We start from the raw sequence: 23522 nt of genomic DNA on the forward strand, positions 1-23522 counted from the left end.
GGGACTTTTTTCGGTTTACCACCCATCCTAGTTGTTCCAATACTGCTATGACCCGATCTGTGTGTTGCCGCAGAATGATCTCTGTTTGTGCTACGATGAGAAAATCGTCCAAGTACGGAATTATTGTTATTCCTTGGTTTCTTAGAAATGCCACTACTTCTGCTACTAATTTCGTGAAAATTCTTGGAGCAGATACTAGACCGAATGGGAGGCATTGAAATTGGAAGTGGCAGGTTTGGTCCGGAAGACTCACCGAGAATCTCAGAAGCTCCTGAGAAGAGGGGTGAATCGGAACCTGATAATATGCACTCTTCAGGTCGAGAGTGCACATCACCGAATCCTTGTTTATAAGATGAATGGTTGACTTGATCGATTCCATTCTGAATTTTTTGTACCTGACATATACATTCAGAGGTTTCAAATTTATTATTGTACGGGATTCTCCCGAAGCCTTTGGAATCGAGAATAGGGAGGAATAATGACCTGTGTCTAATTCTGGAAAGGGAACTCGAACTATGACCTGGGAATTGTACAGATCTTGCAGGTCTGAGAACATAGGGGAATTTGAAGCTACCACTGTTGGTGCTATAACCCTCTGCGGTACGTGGGAGACCAGTTCTATTCTGTACCCGTCTGAGATTATTTTGAGGACATAACTGTTGACTGAGATCTGACTCCAGTGACTTAAAAAGAATCTTAGTCTCCCGCCTATTCCCATGGCGTCATTGCTTTCTTGATCTATAATTTGAACCAAAAAGGGAAGATCTTCCCCTTTTGTTCTGGGTGTAAGAATTCCTAAATGTTCCTCTGCCTGATCTCCACTGCTCTCTATACTCCGGTTGTCTGCGGGGGGGAGGGGGGGGAAGTGGTCTTCTCCGAAAGGGCTGAAATCTCCTAGGTTTATCCTCGGGGAACCCTTTTTTACTATCAGCTGCCGATTCTAGAATGTCGTCTAGAGCCTGACCAAATATCCTAGAACCTGTGAATGGAATGGCACACAATTTATTTTTGGATGCATTATCCCCCGACCAAGATCTAAGCCAAATGGCCCTACGGGTTGCATTTGACAAAGAGCTATTTCTGGCCGCAAATCTAACAGATTCGGCTGAGGTGTCTGCCATGAAAGCCGTGGCTGACTTTATGATAGGCAGGGAAGAAATTATATCAGCCCTTGGAGTCTTATTAATTAAATGTTCTTCCAATTGTTCCACCCACAGGAACATGGATCTTGCTACCGACGTGGCTGCGATGTTAGTCTTTATCAGAGCTGCAGAAGTCTCCCAGGTTCGGCGTAACAGAATATCCGCCTTACGGTCCATGGCATCCTTGAGGCTAGATGAATCTTCGAAAGGTATGGATGTCTTCTTTGCCACTTTGGCTATGGGAACATCTACCTTAGGAATTTCTTCCCATGTCTTGATCTCGTCTGGATCAAATGGAAGACGGTTCTTAAATTCTCTAGACATCACCAACCTACGTTCCGCATCTCTCCATTCCTGAGATATCATACGGCGAATATGGTCGCTCACCGGGAACACTGTTTGTTCTTGATGTGTGAGACCTCCAAACATCTGATCCTGACTAGATCTTGGACGTGGATCTTCTTTTATCTGCATGGTACTTCTGACCGCTTGAACCAGCTCTTCTGTGTCTTCTACCGGAAAGTAATACCTTCTGCCTTGTTCCTGTTCCAATGGCAATTCTCCTTCTTCCTGGTCAAACTCTCCGTATTCCGACTCTGCTTCTGAAGAACCCTCCTGGTCTTCCTGTTCTGGATCCCTTCTTGGTCTCTTACGAGTCGGACTTGGACTGCTCCTATTCCGTTGAGACATAGAGGCAAGCGAATTTTGGATCTCCTCTCGGATTAGACTCCTCATCTCCGACAACATTGCTGGTTGTTCATCCCTGACAACCTTAGTGATACAAGAACTGCAGAGAGCTTTCTTGTATGCTTCTGAAAGCTTCATATTGCACATGGAGCATCTCCTAGATTTTGCTCCCGCTTTGCCCGACTTTTTTGCCTGAGAAAGGGGAGTTTGAGTGGCCTCTTTATCCTACAATAAGAATAAGAATGGCTCAGACTGCATGCGGTCCTATGTAAGTAATATGCGCACTGCGCACTTACCCCAGTCTCCTCATTTCTGTCCTCCGCATTCTCTGTTGAGAAATGCCCCGTATATAAAATAAGCTTTTTTAAATATAAGCAACCAAATGCGGGATATAGCAGCATCTGCCGCACTCACCCTTAGTCTCCGGCATTCTTTCCGACCGTCTGGCTAGCAGAGACCACAAACTCTTGTGTCCTGTAGCCCAAACCGTTTCTCCACACTTCAAATCTGGCGCTCCTTACTCCAGAAGGAACGCTGAATGAAACGCTGCGGCGCTCTGTGTTCAGCGCCCTTAAGGACGCTCACTTCCGCGTTCCACCAAGTGGAACGCACGCTGAGATGCCAGGAGGAGAGGACGTCAGGCGTGCCCGGATGTGACGTCACCTTACCTGTGCTGATACCGGAAGCACTGTCCGGTATATGATTTCTATCTGCCGCGTTCCACGCTGTGGAACGCCCGCTGCGCCTGCTGCTGGCGCCGGATATTTCTCCATGCGGCGCCTCTTCTCCTGGCGCCTGAACCGAGAGCCTCCCCCCGGGAGGAAGCGGTTCAACCCAGGAGCTCGTCCGCTCGACTGGTCTCTGGGCAGAGGGACTCCCCACCGGGGAGTTTCTTGCCTGGGGCTTAATACGGCGGGGGAAGGATATTGGCCTAGCCGCACGATCCCCCGAGCCCTCCGGTCTGGTGAGTCTTCACGCTGTATAGCGCTGTTCCTCTCGTGTGTCCCTCCATGCAGGGACAGGAAAAACACTGAGGGAAAGGGGGTGGAGTGGGACCTTTTAACCTCTCGTGTTGTGTTTCCTGTCCCTGCAAGGAGGAGGAGGACGTCCTCCATTGTGCTGTCAGGGGGACGTCCTGGAAAATAGTGTTGTAAAAATGAGAAATTGCTGGTCAACTTTTAACCCTTATAACTCCCTAACAAAAAAAAATTTGGTTCCAAAATTGTGCTGATGTAAAGTAGACATGTGGGAAATGTTACTTATTAAGTATTTTGTGTGACATATCTCTGTGATTTAAGGGCATAAAAATTCAAAGTTGGAAAATTGTGAAATTTTCAAAATTTTTGCCAAATTTCCATTTTTTTCACAAATAAACACAAGTTATATCGAATAAATTTTACCACTAACATGAAGTACAATATCTCACGAGAAAACAATGTCAGAATCGCCAAGCTCCGTTGAAGCGTTCCAGAGTTATAACCTCATAAAGGGACAGTGGTCAGAATTGTAAAAATTGGCCCGGTCATTAACGTGCAAACCACCCTCGGGGCTTAAGGGGTTAAAAACCTGCTATAAAAGTAAATCAAACCCCCCTTCATCACCCCCTTAGTTAGTGAAAAATAATAAAATTTAAAAAAATGTATTTATTTCCATTTTCCCGCTAGGGTTAGGACTAAGGTTAGGATTAGGACTAGGGGTTAGGGTTGGGGCTAAAGGGTATGTGTCCACGTTCAGGAAACGCTGCGTGTTTGATGCTGTGTAGAGCCGCAGCATCAAACACACAGCGTCCAGATGTTACAGCATAGTGGAGGGGATTTCATGAAATCCCATCTCCACTATGCATTAAAAGACGCATGCGTCAGACCCGCAGAAAAGGACATGCGGCGTGTCTTTTCAGAACGCAGCATGTCCTTACAATGCTCAAACAACGCAGGTGACCTGCCAGTGACGTCAGGTGCAGATTTGGTGCAGATTTGACCTGCGTAAAATCCTGAACAAATCCTGATGCAATCCTGAACGTGGACACATACCCTTAGGGTTAGGGTTTGGATTACATTTACAGTTGGGATTAGGGTTAGGGGTGTGTTTGGATTAGGGTTTCAGTTATAATTGGGGAGTTTCCACTGTTTAGGCACATCAGGGGCTCTCCAAACGCGACATGGCGTCCGGTCTCAATTCCAGCCAATTCTGCGTTGAAAAAGTAAAACAGTGCTCCTTCCCTTCCGAGCTCTGCCGTGCGCACAAACAGGGGTTTACCCCAACATATGGGGTATCAGTGTACTCGACAAATTGGACAACAACTTTTGGGGGTCCAATTTCTCTTGTTACTCTTGGGAAAAAAAAACATTTTTGTGGGAAAAAAAATGAATTTTTTATTTTCACGGCTCTGCGTTATAAACTGTAGTGAAGCACTTGGGGGTTCAAAGTTCTCACAACACATCTAGATAAGTTCCTTGGGGGGTCTAGTTTCCAATATGGGGTCACTTGTGGGGGGGTTTGTACTGTTTAGTTACATCAGGGGCTCTGCAAATGCAACGTGACGCCTGCAGACCAATCCATCTAAGTCTGCATTCCAAACGGCGCTCCTTCGCTTCCGAGCTCTGCCATGCACCCAAACAGTGGTTCCCCCCCACATATGGGGTATCAGCGTACTCAGAACAAATTGGACAACAACATTTGGGGTTCATTTTCTCCTGTTACCCTTGGTAAAATAAAACAAATTGGAGCTGAAGTAAATTTTGTGTGAAAAAAAGTTAAATGTTCATTTTTATTTAAACATTCCAAAAATTCCTGTGAAGCACCAGAAGGGTTAATAAACTTCTTGAATGTGGTTTTGAGTACCTTGAGGGATGCAGTTTTTAGAACGGTGTCACACTTGGGTATTTTCTATCATATAGACCCCTCAAAATGACGTCAAATGTGATGTGGTCCCTAAAAAAAAATGGTTTGCAAGACACACTTTTTTCCCCCAAATTTGGAGGGAAAATGGGGGGTGCATCTTACAAAGCAGATATCCCTTATCTGTGCTGCCGCTGCGGGTATCTGATGCTTGCTGCCACACTATCCACGGTGCTGCTGTTGCTGCCACGCTGTGCCCCCGCTCTGTCACCGAAGCTTGCAGCCGCTCTCTGTCCCGTGCTGCGTGGGTGAACTCTGCAGTTCGATCCATGCTTTCCTGTGCGGTGGATTCTTTCTGAGAAAATGGCTGCCGGGAGGTCTTGGGAGCGCAGATCTCAGAGCTGAAATCTCATCTGCTGAAATCTTGTTGCCGAGATCTCCATCTGCGCATGCGCCACCTCCCGGCGGCCATTTTCCCGTAAGGAATCCACTGCACAGGAAAGCATGGATGGAACTGCAGAGCTCCCCCATGCAGCACAGGACAGAGAGCGGCGGCAGCATTGGACAGAACATGGCGTCAAGCATCGGGGACACAGCACGGCAGCAGCACCCAGTAAAAGAGCGTGGCAGCAAGCATCAGGGATACAGCGCGGCAGCAGCACCCAGCAAAAGAGCGCAGCAGCAAGCATCGGGGACACAGCAAGGTGGTAGCACTCGGCAGCATGGGACAGAGCGCGACGGCAGCACCCACCTCCTCCAGCAGCAACCCTGAGACCCTGCTTCACCACAGCAACCACCCCGGTAAGCAATAAGATGCATGGATTATAAGAAGCACCACCATTTTATTAAAGTTTTTTTCCAATTTTTCTCAAAATTTGGGGTGCGTCTTATAAAGCGAAAAATACGGTATATTTGCTCATCACTACTTTAGACCCAAAGATTATTATTTTCGCGAGAGTAAAAAGAAAACATGGACCCTAAAATTTGTTGTGCAATTTCTCTTGAGTACGCCAAAATCTAATATTTGGAGGAAAACCACTGTTTGGGTGGATGGCAGATCTTGGAAAAGAAGGAGCACCATTTGACTTTTTGAACGCAAAATGTGCTGGAATAATTAGCGGACGCCATTGTCACGCACGGTGTAGGGCAGACTAAGTGCAACACAAAGGGATAAGGAGAAGGAACCCAATACTAGGGCAGCTGAGAGTGTAGACCCCTAGGCAGATGTAACGTCACCTAGTCTGTCCTATAATTAAGCACCAATCGCCAAGCAGGATACCCAATCCCTGCCTGACCCTGGCGATAAGCCCTTCACCGGGAAGGACAGAATGAGCGCTAGTCAATCCTCACTACAGCTAAAGACAACTGGGATAGACAAATGAAACAAGGGAACACTTAGCTTCAGAAGACTTGAAGAGATACACCAACATCTTCCAAACTCCAAAAAGGACAATAGCAGACTGCTACAGCTCCAAGCATCAACAGGGAAAATGCAAATGGAAAAATATCGCCCGTGTTTGACAGCAGCAAGCAGGAAGTATATCAACACTCAGGTCCAGGTGTGGCCATTAGCACCGGGGAAGGTGGCAACTCATCTGCAAAGCAAACTACTGAGATCTTCTGCAGGTAGATGCAGTGCAACAGTCTGAGGCCTTCGACACATCTGTGACAGCCATGTAGCGTTTGGAGAGCCCCTGATGTGCCTAAACAGTGGAAACCCCCAAGTGACACCATTTTGGAAACTAGGCCCCTCAGGGAACGTATCTACACATGTGGTAAGAACCTTGAACCCCCAAGTGCTTTACAGAAGTTAATAACATTGAGCTGTGAAAATAAAAAAAATCACATTTTTCCTACAAAATAAATTTTTTAGCCCCAAATTTGCATTTTCACAAAGGTAACAGGAGAAATTGCACCACACAATTTGTTGTGCAAATTCTACTGAGTACGCTAATACCCCATAAGGGCATGAAAACTACTGTTTGGGCGCACGGCAGAGCTCGGAAGGGAAGGAGCGCCATGACTTTATGAATATTGGAATACTCGGGTACTCGACCCGAGCAGCGAGCCCAATGTAAGTCTATGGGAGATCCGAGTATTTTTACCGCGATCCCCTCGGGGGTCTTTTTAAGGTCTAAAACATCTGAAAATGATGGAAACACTGCTCAAATGACACAGGAACATCATGGGGGATCGCCCCTGGAAGCATTCCTGACTCCAAGGTCACAGCTGTAAGTAATGTCAGAGTTTCACGCCATTTTTACAGGTGCACAAAAAAACATACAGAAACGAAAGCAAAAGGGATTTTGCTGGGAAATATGTTAAGGTACATCCTTTCCAGGGTAATGACTTGTATATAAGGCAAAATAATTAACCCCAGACCAAAATGTTCCTCCACCACTTGGGCTATGTTCACACGCAGCGTTTTTTATGTGTTTTTCAACTTTAACATTACTTTCAAGCACTACAAATGCATTCACTGGGAAATGTCATTGTAACATGTAACCCCCCGAGCTGGCCATGGGGTGTGTGACATATAAGCACACCCCATCTTGTTTCATTTACGAAGGAGGGACTCAGTCTTAAAGTCTCAAAGCCTACTTTTAGAGGGGCATCAGGCGGCATTAATCTTCTTAAACGGCCATTATTAAACAGTGGGTCTCCTAAGCTATTACAAGGCCTGCCTGCTACCAAGTCATATCCACCCCAATAGGCCTTTGAACCCAGGTACTGGATGGCCACAGGAAAACCCACTTCAGTTGGTCCTGCCATACTGGCTCCGTATGCACTGAATGCAAGGGCTGCCTTGACCCAAACTTGCACGCACCCCAATCCCCGCTTGGAAGAATCATGGAGGACGGCCTCCTAAAAAACCTGTCCCATTACAAAGGAGCGGGTCTCGTACTGCCCATACACGAAGTGCGTGGGCTGACAAACATTTCCCCATGGGGAGATACATTTAAAAAAAAAAAAAATTGTTTACGGGGATCATAAAGACCTTGGAAAACTGAAGTGGTTTCCTACACCGTTGCTGCTGGGAAGGTGCAGGTTTGTAGTAAAATATGGAGGACGAATCGTTAGATGAAGTGATCAGGAGAAGGGGCCTGGTGATGACAGGAATGGGAACGTACATGATTAATAACAGCGGTGGCTACGGGAGGTATGAGATCCAGGATACAGCCTACAAGGATTAGTCGTTTATCCACCAATTACCAGAATGTGTTTCATGCCCGTCAGAAGATCGGAGTAACAGATGCGCGTGTTAGACTCGGCATAAAATATGCCTGTCACAAATATGTTGGCAAAGACGCACGAGTCTGTCTAACGGGCAAAGTGCAACATGTTCGTAAGATGCGGAATTAGAGAAAGCAAAGCAGAGTTGGAGGAAAACCAAAGAAACTGATGGAGGCTTGTGAAAAACTAAGTTTAAAGAGGAATGCACCGTCCGTAACTATAAACACACCCGTGGCACAAGCCTCTTCATCTTCACCCACACATATTACCAATAATATCCAAAAGTCACAGTCAACAATTATTTGTTCTAGTGTAACAAACACTGATAAAGGAATGGCACTAACCGTAGATAACTGCGACCCTGGGAACACCAGATTTCCTCTGTACAAGATATGGACAATGATGGTATTGTTGTTATACATTTTTATAGCGCCATTTATTCCATGGCGCTTTACATGTGAAAAGGGCAAGTATAGACAAATACAATAAACATGAGCAATACAAGGCACTAACAGGTACATAAGGAGGGAGGACCCTGCCCGCGAGGGCTCACAGTCTGCAGGGGATGGGTGAGGATACACTAGGAGAGGGTAGAGCTGGTTGTGATGCGGTTCAGGATCACTGTAGGCTTGTCGGAAGAGGTCGGTCTTCAGGCTCTTTTTGAAGGTTTCGATGGTAGGCGAGAGTCTGATGTGTTGGGGTAGAGAGTTCCAGAGTATGGGGGAAGCACGGGAGAAGTCTTGGTTGTGGGAAGAGGAGATGAGGGGAGTAGAGAAGGAGATCTTGTGAGGATCGGAGGTTGCGTGTAGGCAAGTACCGGGAGACCATGTCGGAGATGTATGGAGGAGACAGGTTGTGGATGGCTTTGTATGTACTGTTAGGGTTTTGAACTGGAGTCTCTGGGCGATAGGAAGCCAGTGAAGGGCTTGGCATAGGGGAGAGGCTGGGGAATAGCGGGGAGACAGGTAGATTAGTCGGGCAGCAGAGTGTAGGATGGATTGGAGTGGTGCCAGAGTGCTAGAGGGGAGGCCAGAGAGTAGGAGGTTGCAGTGGTTGAGGCGGGAGATGATAAGGGCATGCACTAGGGTTTTTGCAGTTTCTTGGACAAGGAATGCACAGATCCGGGAAATATTTTTGAATTTGAGACTGCAGGAGGAGGTAAGGGCTTGGATATGTGGCTTGAAAGAGAGGGCAGAGTCAAGGATCACCCCGAGCATGCGGGACTGGGGAAAGTGAGCAGCCATTGATAGCTAGGTCTGGTGGAGGGGCAGAGTGAGGTGGGGGAAAGATGATGAATTCTGTTTTGTCCATGTTCAGTTTTAGAAAGCGAGCAGAAAAGAAGGCCGAGATAGCAGACAGACAGTGCGGGATTTTGGCAAGTAAGGAGGTGAGGTCAGGTTCGGATGGGTAGATCTGCGTGTCATCGGCGTAGGGATGATACTGCAAACCGTGGGATTCTATGAGCTGTCCCATGCCGAAGGTGTAGATGGAGAAGAGTAGGGGTCCTACGACTGAGCCTTAACTGTTCCCAATAACTTTCAAGCTCCAGCAGCGGGTGTGATCACTTCTGACACCGTTCATGCTGCTTCTGGAAACATTGCGTGTTATTGCCTCCTGGTTATTGCATTGATAGTATTTCCAGTACTGGAAGAAACGGTCCCGGAGCTTTCCGTGTCCGTTTCCGTACGTAGGCCAGCCGTGAGCTATCCGTGTTTATCGTCCGAGAACTGTCCGTGTCTTGAAACAATTTGTTTTCATTTTAACCCTATGACTTTAAAAAAAAAGCACACGGACGGCATCCATGTGCGGTACATGTTTACACGCACCCATTGACTTCAATGGGTCCGTGTGATCCCACGAACACTGACATGTCTCCGTGTTGTGCACACGGTCCATGAAAACACGCTGACTTCTGCAGAGACACAATTATGTTAATGTGTCTATGTGTGTCAGTGTCTCCGGTACGTCCCGGAGCCACCGACGTGTGAAACCGGCCTGAGGACGACCAATGACAAGACGCCAATCAGCTCTGACGACTTAATCCTAATTACATCACGCCCGGTGTAAGGTATACAGTGTGACGATTTCTTACCATATGCACATTATCTATAGGTTTATTCCGATCTGCCTCGTTCTTGCATTAACAAACCCGAGAGCTTTTGTTACATATGCGGAAGTCACAACTTGCCTCCCGTAATAAGGAAAGCCTATGGCCTAAGAGCCCAGGACAAGAGCTGCTGTAATAGACGTCCATCACATCTCACCCAGTGGCCGCATGTGACGACGCCATCTATAAGATATTGCCGAGATGGAGAAAAGATCAAGGAAAACGGATTACTGCTGACGACTGTAAGATGATCCCATGCAGGAGTACAAGAGACAAGCAAAAACAGTGATTAGACGTTTTACTTACTGGAATCGTTAGTAATGTTCTTCTAAATAAAATATTAAAAAACTGGCACAAAAAATTCTGCATCTTTATGTTTGTGAAAATAATAAACGTTCCAAAGTACTGAAACTTATGTAGCAGGAAAAAGAAAACTGATATGACAGAAACAAGATTCTCATTGAATTCAGCAGTGAAAATCATTGAGAAACTGCTGATCTCATGACCTGACAACTTGTCATAACTGACCCTGACAACACATGTAGAAGTGTTAGCGGCCTGGTCTTTGTCGCCATCTTGTGGTGGTTACCAGTACTCGCCCTCCTCTCTGCTGCCCTCTGGTGGCTCAGTGCAGGATCGCACTGACGTGGTTTTCCTTTATATAATAAGACGTCACACCACGCCAATAGTTACAAGGTTTATTATAAAATATTCCACGTTCGGTGTCTACAGCCGCCATAACCTCCTCCCCCATCACAATATATCCAACGTCAGGGGGGGGGGGGGGGGGGGGAAAGTCAAAGAACCAACAGCAGGTGAAGTCCTGAAAAGTCACTAAAAAACCAGCAGGTAATGACGGAGGAAGTGGTGGTGATACCTGGCGGCAGGCAGCGCTGACAGGGGCAGTGTCTAATAATTAGCACAGGAGCTAAAAGAAATCCACGTCGTCCGGCGCGTCCAGGTCTCGGTACTCGATAATAGAGCGGGGGTCTCCTCTCATCAGCCTGTGGGCGAGGGTGGTCAGTACTGTGCGCGGGGTAGAAGGCAGCGATGGCGGATCACTACTCACCGGTTTCGGGGTTTCCCTGGGTAGACGCCGCCCTGACCCCTGAATGCGTCGTATCCTCGCCCTGCGCCATAAGGATTGGGGGGGAACTGGGGCGCTGCCGGACAAGAGGTCAACCATTACATGGCTGTAAGCCATCAGAAGAGACCCCCGACTACCCAAACCCAACCTACCTCCGTAACCCAGGACCGGCGGACGAGGCTGCCCGTACGGCAGGAGGGCCTGGGGGCCCTGGTGAGGATACAGCAGTCCTGGGGCCAAACCTGCAGGAGAAGCCAAGAATCAGACACTACCGCCCCGAGCAGCAGCCCCCCGTAGGGTGTGCCCCCCGGCAGTGGACCTACCTTGCCCAGCTACGGGGGCCTGGATAGGCTTGACCTCGGGCAGGGCGGGCCGCTTGCTGTCCATCAAGAAGTTGTTGAAGAACACAACCTCCTTCTTCACCTCCTCGATCTTCTCGGCGTGCTTATTGTAGATGTGTTTCCGTACAAACTCAGGCCCCTGCGGAGGACGGGTGGTTAGTGCCGCCGGGGCCCCTGGTGCCCGCCCTCGACCCTCCTCCCCAGTACCTTGAACTTCTTTCCGCTCAGCGGGCACAGCCACTTCTCCTTGCCCAGCTCCTGGGTGTTCGCCGTCACAAACTTCTCCACCTCCTGCTCCGGATCCTTCTTCCCGACCTTCACGGCCTCCTCCTCGGACAGCGTCTCCCGCACGGCGAACAGCGGGGCCAGCTTCTCCTCAAACGTCTTCTGCCAGTCCGCCACTGCCGGGAGAGGGTCACGTGACTGCCAGCTCTCTGCTTCCTGTCAGTGACCGGACGCCTTCCCTGCTGACACTTTGTTACAGTGTGTCAGCGTCAGAGCTGCTGCCTTTACTCCGCATGTAACAAACCCTCAGCTGTGAGTAATCTCCACCGACAGGAAGCAGAGATACTGAAAATGCAGGATGCCACGAGACTCACCTTCTCTGTGGGAGACGCGATTCGGCGGGATGGGTCCTCGCACGTGCATGATCCCGCAGCGCGTCGGCATCTCGTCCTCGCTGGCGTAGTCGCAGTTGATGTAGTAGTCGACGGAGTGAACGACGCGCAGATACAGGAGCAGCTTGTCCAGGACCTAGGGTGTGAAGGGTTAAGTGTCACGGCCCCCCTCTATCCACATCTAACCTAAGCTCCCCGAGAGCAGAGGGTGAAGCTCTCCGGGGTCCGCACCTTAATCAGCTTGTCGTCCCTCTCCACGCTGATCTCCGTGGGGTTCCCTTCCTTAGGGGGCTCAGCTCCAGCCGTCCTCCCGGCCCCCCACAGCAGGTCCTCCTCTTCAGCGCTGACCTCATCGATCAGATAATCGGTGATATTTTTCAGTATTGGATTCTGAGCGGAGACTTCCTGGCAGGAAGGAACAAACGAAACGTCAAAACCAGGAGCTGCCGATGATCCGACCCACAGGGACGAATGGGCAACCAGCCGCAGCCCCCCAGGGACCCATAGGTCACCAGCCGCAGCCCCCCAGGGACCCATAGGTCACCAGCCGCAGCCCCCCAGGGACCCATAGGTCACCAGCCGCACCCCCCAGGGACCCATAGGTCACCAGCCGCACCCCCCCAGGGACCCATAGGTCACCAGCCGCACCCCCCCAGGGACCCATAGGTCACCAGCCGCACCCCCCCAGGGACCCATAGGTCACCAGCCGCACCCCCCCAGGGACCCATAGGTCACCAGCCGCACCCCCCCAGGGACCCATAGGTCACCAGCCGCACCCCCCCAGGGACCCATAGGTCACCAGCCGCACCGCCCCAGGGACCCATAGGTCACCAGCCGCACCCCCCCCCCAGGGACCCATAGGTCACCAGCCGCACCCCCCCCCCAGGGACCCATAGGTCACCAGCCGCACCCCCAGGTACCCACAGGTCACCAGCCGCCCCCCCAGGCACCCATAGGTCACCAGCCACCCCCCATAGGACACCAGCTGCCCCCCAGGGACTCCTAGGTCAAGAGCCGCACCCCCAGGCACCCATAGGACACCAGCCGCCCCCCAGGCACCCATAGGTCACCAGCCGCGCCCCCAGGCACCCACAGGTCACCAGCCGCCCCCCCAGGCACCCACAGGTCACCAGCCGCCCCCCCAGGCACCCACAGGTCACCAGCCGCCCCTCCAGGCACCCACAGGTCACCAGCGCAACCCCCAGGCACCCATAGGTCACCAGCCGCCCCCCATAGGACACCAGCTGCCCCCCAGGGACTCATAGGACACCAGCCGTCCCCCCAGGCACCCATAGGACACCAGCCGACCCCCCCCCAGGCACCCATAGGTCACCAGCTGTAACCCCCGCCTCACCTCCCCGTCCTGCGGTTCCTTCCACAGCTGCCCGCGCTCGTCCAGGGCGTGGATGAGCCTGGCCGCCAGCTTGATGTCGTTGCGCAGGATGGGCCGGTGCTGCGTGATGCCGTTGACGTGCCGGATTCTCCAGGACAGCTCTCGGTTCACCACTGGGCTCAGCTCACACTCGCGAAGCTGCAAGACACACAGAGGGGTGAGCAAAAGAAGGGGCGGTACAGCTTTAACCCTAGGAGTCCGGACGGGCCGTACCCGGATATTCTGCAGGTTCCAGCAGATCTCCTTGATGTTCACCCCACGGTCGAACGTCACGTATCCTTTCCGCAGAAACCTAAAGGAGACGTCGAGAAAGGTCACCGATAAGGAAAGACGGCACACAACCCCACCGAGAAAGTGACCCACCTCCTCTCAGGCTGAGGATCAGACAGCGCCACCCGCAGGAAACCGGTATATCTCTTACACAGCTGCAGGGAGAGAAAGTGGTTAGGTGGAGCAGAGCTGCAGTGTAAAGCATTGAGGGGGAAGAAGAGCACTTGTATTACACTCCAGAGCTGCGCTCACTGTTCTGCTGGATGATCCTGACACTCACCGCAGTGATTTCGGCCTTGGAGATGTTGGGGGCGACGTTCCTTATGAAGAGAGAGCAGGTCTTGTGCAGCGGTCGAGGCTTCACGATCTCCTCCTTCGGCTTTTCTTTAGGTTTTTCCTCTTCCTCTTTGGGAGATGCTTCTATCGGGAGACACTGGGGTCACGATCTACAGAGCTCATCATGGCGAGGGTCCCAAGACTGTAGCCCGCTGCTGCAGGACTCACCTCGGCCGTTTGGTGTCTCTTCTTTCTCTGGTTTGGGACTTCCAGGCTCAGAACCAGATCCGGACTCCGAGTCGCTGCCATCATCACTGTCTCCGCTCCGCTTCCTCTTTCTTTTGGTGGACTGTGACAAACAAGGAAGATGCCCGCAATGGGGCGAGTTCAGCCTAAAGGGACAGGACCCTTATCTTTAAGATTTAGAATTCTGCCAGGGAGGGCGGCCGCAATTAGGAGACGGGCAGTGCTCCGGGAGGGGGGCCACAATCAGGAGCGGACGGCCGCAAATCAGGAGAGGGCCAGAAAGGCGGTCGCAGTCAGGAAAGGGTTGCGCACCAGGAGGGAGGGCGGGCGATCGCAATCAGGAAAGGGCCGCGCACCGGGAAGGCGGGCGGTCACAATCAGGAAAGGCCCGCGCACCGGGAGGGAGGGCGGTCGCAATCAGGAAAGGGCCGCGCACCGGGTGGGAGGGCGGGCAGTCGCAATCAGGAAAGGGCCGCGCACCGGGTGGGAGGGCGGACGGTCGCAATCAGGAAAGGGCCGCGCACCGGGAGGGTGGGCGGTCACAATCAGGAAAGGCCCGCGCACCGGGAGGGAGGGCGGTCGCAATCAGGAAAGGGCAGCGCACTGTGAGGGAAGGCAGTCACTGTCACGATAATGTATAAAATGGAGTAGGATTTTTCATTTTCCGTTATCACACACGCTGTGGGCTCTGACCCGCCCTTCTCTCTTTGCTTCTGCTGCTGTGGGTGTGTGAGAATCCTATACCTCATTCCCTCCCACCACAAGAATGTTTACGACCTCTGTAGCTGCAATAGACAATTCTCCCATCTAGTACCAGCTGAAACTGGTCTAGTCTCTCAAAAGACATGAGGTTCTTTGTTCTATTATAGCAAGATATTGGGCCACCGATTTGAGCTAGAAAAATAAGGAGTACATATTGCGAATTTCCATCGGTAGATCTGTCAACCACTGTAAGCGCTAGCAGCTAAACACGAGTACAAAGTGCGGATTTCTCCTGAACCGTGTGAACCAACTAGTCCGAGTGCAGTATCATTAGAAAGCAAATTTTAATATAAGATGAATGATGGGTGTGCTGTGACTCTGCCATGTTCTGAAGCCAAGATATGAGAATTATAAGTATTGCTGGTACAATCGGTAACTTTGAGGAGAGGGGAGGGAGCAGGCAAACCAGCCCCTTTAGTGATGTCACAAGCCTGCAGGTATAAGTTACTGCACTCAACCCAGCATTCACTCTTGCCTGGGATTTCACTAGAAAAAGACCTCCTGATGCACTGGGACATTTGGCTCCGCCTACCTGCATGGTTAGCTGAAATTATCTCAGCAAATGTGACGTAACGGGGTTTTATAAGCTATTGTCTGCCTGCGGCCTGAGCATTTATAATTCCCTCGCTGCAGTGTGCCTGCTAGCCAGTCCACAGTGAAGCAGCCCATCCGACGACTAATTATCCCAGGTGTAGTTCCCTGACTGACCTGAGGGTAAGGGGGGCACCGGAGAGCTGCAAGTTCCGAATCGGAACTGGAAAGCGGGATATACATAAATCCCTGCAGTTTGAGATACTGTAGCAGCAGTGGGATAACTAAAATAAGCCCCTGAAGTAAATTGATAGGTGAATAGCCTTGTTTGTGTTTTCATCACATTGTAGCAGTGGAGGGATAACGAAGATAACCCCCCTGCACATGCGATAGCCGTGTGCTGGCCAAAGGTCACCCGCGATCTGTGACATTTTGGTGGCAGAACGGTGGGAGGCGTGACAGTCGCAAGCAGGAAAGGGCCGCGCACCAGGAGGGAGGGCGGTCGCAGTCAGGAAAGGGCCACACACCGGGAGGTCGCAATCAGGAGCGGGCTGCACACCGGGAGAGAGGGAGGTCACAATCAGGAGAGGGCCGCGCTCCGGGAGAAAGGTCGTAATCAGGAGAGGGCCGCGCACCAGGAGGGAGGGCGGTCGCAATCAGGAAAGGGCCACACACCGGGAGGTCGCAATCAGGAGAGGGCCGTGCTCCGGGAGAGAGGGAGGTCACAATCAGGAGAGGGCCACGCACCGGCAGGGAGGGAGGTCAGTCGCAATCAGGAGAGGGCCGCACACCGGGGAGGGAGGGAGGTCACAATCAGGAGAGGGCCGCGCACCGGGAGAGGGAGGTCGCAATCAGGAGAGGGCCGCGCAGCGGGAGGGAGGGAGGTCAGTCGCAATCAGGAGAGGGCCGCGCACCGGGGAGGGAGGGAGGTCACAATCAGGAGAGGGCCGCGCACCGGGAGAGAGGGAGGTCGCAATCAGGAGAGGGCCGCGCAGCGGGAGGGAGGTCACAATCAGGACAGGGCCGCGCAGCGGGAGGGAGGTCACAATCAGAAGAGGGCCACGCACCGGGAGGGAGGTCAGTCGCAATCAGGAGAGGGCCGCGCACCGGGAGGGAGGTCACAATCAGGAGAGGGCCGCGCACCGGGAGACAGGGAGGTCGCAATCAGGAGAGGGCCGCGCAGCGGGAGGGAGGTCACAATCAGAAGAGGGCCACGCACCGGGAGGGAGGTCAGTCGCAATCAGGAGAGGGCCGTGCTCCAGGAGAGAGGGAGGTCGCAATCAGAAGAGGGCCGCGCTCCGGGAGAGAGGGAGGTCGCAATCAGAAGAGGGCCGCGCACCGGGAGGTCGCAATCAGAAGACGGCCACACAGCGGGAGAGGGAGGTCACAATCAGGAGAGGGCCGCGCTCCGGGAGAGAGGGAGGTCGCAATCAGAAGAGGGCCGCGCACCGGGAGGGAGGGAGGTCGGTCGCAATCAGGAGAGGGCCGCGCACCGGGAGGGAGGGAGGTCGGTCGCAGTCAGGAGAGGGCCGCGCACCGGGAGAGAGGTTGCAATCAGAAGATGGCCGCGCAGCGGGAGAGAGGGAGGTCGCAATCAGGAGAGGGTCGCGCAGCGGGAGAGAGGGAGGTCGCAATCAGGAGAGGGCCGCGCACCGGGAAGGAGGGCGGTCGCAATCAGGAGAGGGCCACGCACTGGGAGGGCAGTCGCAATCAGGAGAGGGCCGAGCACCGCGAGAGATGTTAAAGAAGTGGCAGCTACCGGGAAGGTGGCTACAATCAGGAGCAGCACGCTTACTTACTTTCCTATTTTCGCGCTCTTCGCGCTCCGGCTCCTCCTTCTCCACCTTTTTTTCTTCCTCCTCCTCCTCTGGTTTTGGTGGTTTCGCCTCTTCTTCAGGCTCCTTCTCTGGCTCCACCTGTACATAGGCCCAACAACTGTGAGCACTGCCCCTCCACCCGCCCGCGTCCCAGTGTCACCGCCTCACCTTAGCTGGCGCCTCCTTCTCTTCTGGGGGCTTGCTCTGCCCCTCAGTGGTTCGGGCCTCCTCTTTCTTTGCGGCCTCACGCTTTGCCTGCTCTTCCTCCTCGTCCAGGATTTTTAGGTCCACCTCTGTTCCTCCTTCCATCTTTATAACAGCTGCAAGCAGAAAAAAAAAATAAAGAATCCGACTTAAGGGTTTACGGCTCCCACTGCGGACATTGGGGGGCCGTCGTTCTGGGCTTGTGGCCCCCACGTCTGCCGTCTCCTTACCTGCGTCCAGCAGTTTGATGATGGACGGCGCCTTCTCCATGTCCAGCTGGATCTCGTTTAACCAGCTGTTCTCCATTAAGTAGAGGAAGGAGTTCAGTCTGTTGCGCAGCGCCGCCTGCGACTCCTGCCGGTGGCGGCCCACCTCATCGGGGTGATACTTCGACCTGAACCTGAGGAGCCGCGGGCGACAAATGGAAGGAGGATGGATGGGGGAGGGATGGCGATGGGGAGAGAGAAGGAGACAATGAGACAGGGTGCAGGAGGTCACAGTCACCAGCCCCATCACTACGGCCCTGACACTGCCCACGGAAGGACCCACAGGACCGGGTGCACTCCCAGGTGACACCAGGCTGCAGCAGGGGGCGCAACACATCTACACCTGCAATCACAACACTGACTACTGTCCCCACTAACCAGCGCACAGCCCCCGAATCCAAGAGGAACTGTCATACTCCAGTCAGAGCCAGAGCTGCGTCCAAAACTCTGCTGGTGACCTGGAGTACCAGTGCCGACCTGCTGCCTCTGCACAGCGCATGACGGGCTCGCCGCAGCTCCGGTCATAACTAGAGCTCAGACGATGTAACTGCAGAACAGTAACCACAGCTCTGTCTGTGACCGGAGGATAACACACAAAGTGACCACAGCTCTGGATGTGACTGGAGGATAACGCAAAGTGACCACAGCTCTGGATGTGACTGGAGGATAACACAAAGTGACCACAGCTCTGGCAGTGACTGGAGGGTAAGACACGATGCAGCTGCAGCTCTGGCTGTGACTGCAGGATAAGATACGATGCGGCTGCAGCTCTGGATGTGACTGCAGGATAAGATACAATGCGGCTGCAGCTCTGGCAGTGACTGCAGGACAAGACATGATGCGGCTGCAGCTCTGGCTGTGACTGGAGTATACCACACTTGCTCCCGCCACACCCTGTGGCCCCGCCCCCAGCAGCCCCACCCCCGCACACAGCGGCTGATCAGACAGCAGGCTCCACCCCCAGCGTTACCTGCTCGGCAGCGGGCAGACGTTTCGGTATATAACATTTCCTGGAGTTTTGGGGGTTACAGGCTCTGACTTTCTAACCTCAGACATCAGAAACTAAAGAAAACAACAAATCCTGACTGACTACGAGCGGAAAAAGTGCGAACCGGAGGGAAAAAAAAACAAAAAGAAAAAAACAAAACAACGCGACGCCAGAAGGAGGACGGCGGCTGCACCTGGAGCGTCTTCAGAGAAGGAGAAAAGTGGAGAAAACAGCCAACATCAAATCACAGGTATCATCAAGTCATCATACATGGGGCCACACAGAGGGGTCCGACAACAGGAGAGGGGGACGACGGCCGAGGAGGAGCCACGGAGAGGAGAGAGGGGGACGACGGCCGAGGAGGAGCCACGGAGAGGAGAGAGGGGGACGACGGCCGAGGAGGAGCCACGGAGAGGAGAGAGGGGGACGACGGCCGAGGAGGAGCCACGGAGAGGAGAGAGGGGGACGACGGCCGAGGAGGAGCCACGGAGAGGAGAGAGGGGGACGACGGCCGAGGAGGAGCCACGGAGAGGAGAGAGGGGGACGACGGCCGAGGAGGAGCCACGGAGAGGAGAGAGGGGGACGACGGCCGAGGAGGAGCCACGGAGAGGAGAGAGGGGGACGACGGCCGAGGAGGAGCCACGGAGAGGAGAGAGGGGGACGACGGCCGAGGAGGAGCCACGGAGAGGAGAGAGGGGGACGACGGCCGAGGAGGAGCCACGGAGAGGAGAGAGGGGGACGACGGCCGAGGAGGAGCCACGGAGAGGAGAGAGGGGGACGACGGCCGAGGAGGAGCCACGGAGAGGAGAGAGGGGGACGACGGCCGAGGAGGAGCCACGGAGAGGAGAGAGGGGGACGACGGAAGAGGAGGAGCCACGGAGAGGAGAGAGGGGGACGACGGCCGAGGAGGAGCCACGGAGAGGAGAGAGGGGGACGACGGCCGAGGAGGAGCCACGGAGAGGAGAGAGGGGGACGACGGCCGAGGAGGAGCCACGGAGAGGAGAGAGGGGGACGACGGCCGAGGAGGAGCCACGGAGAGGAGAGAGGGGGACGACGGCCGAGGAGGAGCCACGGAGAGGAGAGAGGGGGACGACGGCCGAGGAGGAGCCACGGAGAGGAGAGAGGGGGACGACGGCCGAGGAGGAGCCACGGAGAGGAGAGAGGGGGACGACGGCCGAGGAAGAGCCACGGAGAGGAGAGAGGGGGACGACGGCCGAGGAGGAGCCACGGAGAGGAGAGAGGGGGACGACGGCCGAGGAGGAGCCACGGAGAGGAGAGAGGGGGACGACGGCCGAGGAGGAGCCACGGAGAGGAGAGAGGGGGACGACGGCCGAGGAGGAGCCACGGAGAGGAGAGAGGGGGACGACGGCCGAGGAGGAGCCACGGAGAGGAGAGAGGGGGACGACGGCCGAGGAGGAGCCACGGAGAGGAGAGAGGGGGACGACGGCCGAGGAGGAGCCACGGAGAGGAGAGAGGGGGACGACGGCCGAGGAGGAGCCACGGAGAGGAGAGAGGGGGACGACGGCCGAGGAGGAGCCACGGAGAGGAGAGAGGGGGACGACGGCCGAGGAGGAGCCACGGAGAGGAGAGAGGGGGACGACGGCCGAGGAGGAGCCACGGAGAGGAGAGAGGGGGACGACGGCCGAGGAGGAGCCACGGAGAGGAGAGAGGGGGACGACGGCCGAGGAGGAGCCACGGAGAGGAGAGAGGGGGACGACGGAAGAGGAGGAGCCACGGAGAGAGAGGGGGACGACGGCCGAGGAGGAGCCACGGAGAGGAGGACGACGGCCGAGGAGGAGCCACGGAGAGGAGGACGACGGCCGAGGAGGAGCCACGGAGAGGAGGACGACGGCCGAGGAGGAGCCACGGAGAGGAGGACGACGGCCGAGGAGGAGCCACGGAGAGGAGGACGACGGCCGAGGAGGAGCCACGGAGAGGAGAGAGGGGGACGACGGCCGAGGAGGAGCCACGGAGAGGAGGACGACGGCCGAGGAGGAGCCACGGAGAGGAGGACGACGGCCGAGGAGGAGCCACGGAGAGGGGGACGACGGCCGAGGAGGAGCCACGGAGAGGAGGACGACGGCCGAGGAGGAGCCACGGAGAGGAGGACGACGGCCGAGGAGGAGCCACGGAGAGGAGAGAGGGGGATGACGGCCGAGGAGGAGCCACGGAGAGGAGAGAGGGGGACGACGGCCGAGGAGGAGCCACGGAGAGGAGAGAGGGGGACGACGGCCGAGGAGGAGCCACAGAGAGGAGAGAGGGGGATGACGGCCGAGGAGGAGCCACGGAGAGGAGAGAGGGGGACGACGGCCGAGGAGGAGCCACGGAGAGGAGAGAGGGGGACGACGGCCGAGGAGGAGCCACGGAGAGGAGAAAGGGGGACGACGGAAGAGGAGGAGCAGTGGAGGGGGCAAAAGAGAAAGAGCCACAGAGAGGAGAGGGGGACAACCGAAGAGGAGGAGCAGGGAGGGGGCGACAGAGAAAGAGCCAGAGAGAGGAGAGAGGGGGACGACCGAAGAGGAGGAGAAGGGGAGAGAGGGGGACGACCGAAGAGGTGGACCATGGGAGGGGGAGACAGAGAGCCACGGAGAGGAGCGAGGGGGACGACCGAAGAGGAGGAGCAGGGGAGGGGGCGACAGAAAGAGCCACGGAGAGGAGAGAGGGGGACGACCAAGAGGAGGAGCCACGGAGAGGAGAGAGGGGGACAACCGAAGAGGAGGTGCCACGGAGAGGAGAGAGGGGGATGATGGCCGAGGAGGAGCAGGGGAGGGGCGAAAGAGAAAGCCAGAGAGAGGAGAGAGGGGGACGACAGCAGAGGAGCCGGAGAGAAGGGGGCCCACAAAGGCACAGAGAAAAGATGGGGGGACGACAACTGAGGAGGCACCGGAAAGGGTGAATGACGGCAAACGAGGCGGCAGAGAGGAGAGACAACGACCGAGGAGCAGAAATGACGGCCGAGGAGGTGGTGCCGGAGAGGGACGATGGCTGAGGAAAGGGGGCGGTTGAGAAGGAGCAGCCAGGGAGAGGGTGGCAGCCAAGGAGAAGCCAGAGCGGATGGGGGGACGACGGTGTGAAGGAGGAGCCGGAGAGGAGGGGAAACTGCGGGTGAGGACGAGAAGGAGGAGCTGGAGAGAAGGTGGGACGGCGGCCGAGAAGGAAGAGCCAGAGAGGAGGAGCTGGACGGGGGGGATTGATGACCGAGCAGGGGCCGGAGAGGATGGGGGGGGGTACGACAAAAAAAGGAGGCAGAGAGAGGAAGGAGAAGGACTGAAGAGGAGGCAGAGGGACAAGAGATGGTAAAAGAGCACCAGAAAGTAGAAATGGAGAATGGAGGCAGAACGGGGAGGAGCGACAACACTGGAGGGGGGGAGGGGAAGAGGGCGACACCATAGGATAGGCTGACATTACTCGGGGGTCACATACCACTCCTCGTCTTTATGTGCCAGGAAGAAGTCCTGCATCTGCTGCCGCCTGAACTCCATCTTGTACTCGTTGTAGCGGCGCACCGCCTCAGTCTCATCCACCGTGTCCTCCAGGGACAGCAGGAACTCCTTAAAGGTCTTCATAACCGGCACTGGAGTGCCCATGTCCACGTCATGTAGGTTCCCCAGCCTGAGGGAGGATACATAGAAGGCATATTCCATACATACAGGGGGCACTCCACAGGTGACGAGGTCGGGGATCTACCTGGCCTGTATGGGGATCCCATGATGTTGCATTACATGCATTTCTGGATGAGCCCAGGGCTGTGGGGGGCCGTACGTGGGGGCCCCCGACGAGCCAGAGTACTGCATGTCATAGCCGCTGTGGTATGGGTCCGAATTATGGTCATCCCTGAAAGAGAAAACATCCCATCAACGGGAGGCGAGAGCCCGCCGGGGCAGGCGTGCACAGGCCACCACCGCCGGAGCAGAGGACCCTCCCGCCACCACCGCAGGTGCCGGCGCCCAGGACCCTCCCGCCACCACCGCAGGTGCCGGCGCCCAGGACCCTCCCGCCACCACCGCAGGTGCCGGCGCCCAGGACCCTCCCGCCACCACCGCAGGTGCCGGCGCCCAGGACCCTCCCGCCACCACCGTAGGTGCCGGCGCACAGGACCCTCCCGCCACCACCGCAGGTGCCGGCGCACAGGACCCTCCCGCCACCACAGCAGGTGCCGGCGCACAGGACCCTCCCGCCACCACAGCAGGTGCCGGCGCACAGGACCCTCTCGCCACCACCGCAGGTGCCGGCGCACAGGACCCTCTCGCCACCACCGCATGTGCCGGCGCACAGGACCCTCTCCCACCACCGCAGGGACGCTGGTGGCTCCGCTCTCACCAGTCTCTCCTCATGCGTTTCTGCGGGGGGCTCATCTCATGTCGCGGTGGGGTGAACCTCTCTCTTCGGCTGCGGTCGTAGTCTCTGTATTCCCCGCGGCTTCTCCTCTCTCGCCCGCGGTCCCATTCCCTGAATGAAGCAGAGCGGCGCCCCATTAGTCACGCAGCACAGATGCTGCAGATAACTGACCGTAACAACTATTGTATTTTTTGGACTATAAGACGCACCCTTTTCCTCCAAAAATGTGGAGGAAAATGGGGGGGGGGTGCGTCTTATAGTCCGGATGTACAGGCTCTGGCTGTGGTGGTGGAGCGGTATTGCAGGAGCAGCGGGTCACAGAGGCAGGAGTCGGCAGCTGTGGCCATCTCCTGTGCCCACTGCTGAAGAGAAATGAAT

The 23522-nt window shown here is 55.1% G+C and overlaps 1 protein-coding gene across 2 annotated transcripts in view; it reads right to left on the reverse strand.

Moving 5' to 3' along the window:
* Positions 1 to 10692: 10692 nt before the first annotated feature.
* The window catches only part of SRRT (serrate, RNA effector molecule), a 28794-nt gene continuing 15964 nt past the window's right edge, over positions 10693 to 23522 (reverse strand). For both annotated transcript variants that reach the window (XM_077261539.1, XM_077261538.1), the window contains exons 3-20: positions 23127 to 23255; positions 22494 to 22640; positions 22230 to 22418; positions 17783 to 17952; positions 17517 to 17668; positions 17331 to 17447; positions 14221 to 14341; positions 13997 to 14136; positions 13810 to 13871; positions 13660 to 13738; positions 13408 to 13584; positions 12285 to 12458; positions 12036 to 12189; positions 11644 to 11837; positions 11419 to 11575; positions 11248 to 11337; positions 11078 to 11171; positions 10693 to 11012 (exon numbers count right to left, since the gene is read on the reverse strand). In XM_077261539.1, the coding sequence (XP_077117654.1) occupies positions 10937 to 11012; positions 11078 to 11171; positions 11248 to 11337; positions 11419 to 11575; positions 11644 to 11837; positions 12036 to 12189; positions 12285 to 12458; positions 13408 to 13584; positions 13660 to 13738; positions 13810 to 13871; positions 13997 to 14136; positions 14221 to 14341; positions 17331 to 17447; positions 17517 to 17668; positions 17783 to 17952; positions 22230 to 22418; positions 22494 to 22640; positions 23127 to 23255 (2422 nt within the window). In that variant the 3' untranslated portion in view covers positions 10693 to 10936. The remainder of the gene's footprint in view (positions 11013 to 11077; positions 11172 to 11247; positions 11338 to 11418; positions 11576 to 11643; positions 11838 to 12035; positions 12190 to 12284; positions 12459 to 13407; positions 13585 to 13659; positions 13739 to 13809; positions 13872 to 13996; positions 14137 to 14220; positions 14342 to 17330; positions 17448 to 17516; positions 17669 to 17782; positions 17953 to 22229; positions 22419 to 22493; positions 22641 to 23126; positions 23256 to 23522) is intronic.

Source organism: Ranitomeya variabilis, chromosome 5, assembly GCF_051348905.1.
Source record: "Ranitomeya variabilis isolate aRanVar5 chromosome 5, aRanVar5.hap1, whole genome shotgun sequence".
NCBI lineage: Eukaryota > Metazoa > Chordata > Amphibia > Anura > Dendrobatidae > Ranitomeya > Ranitomeya variabilis.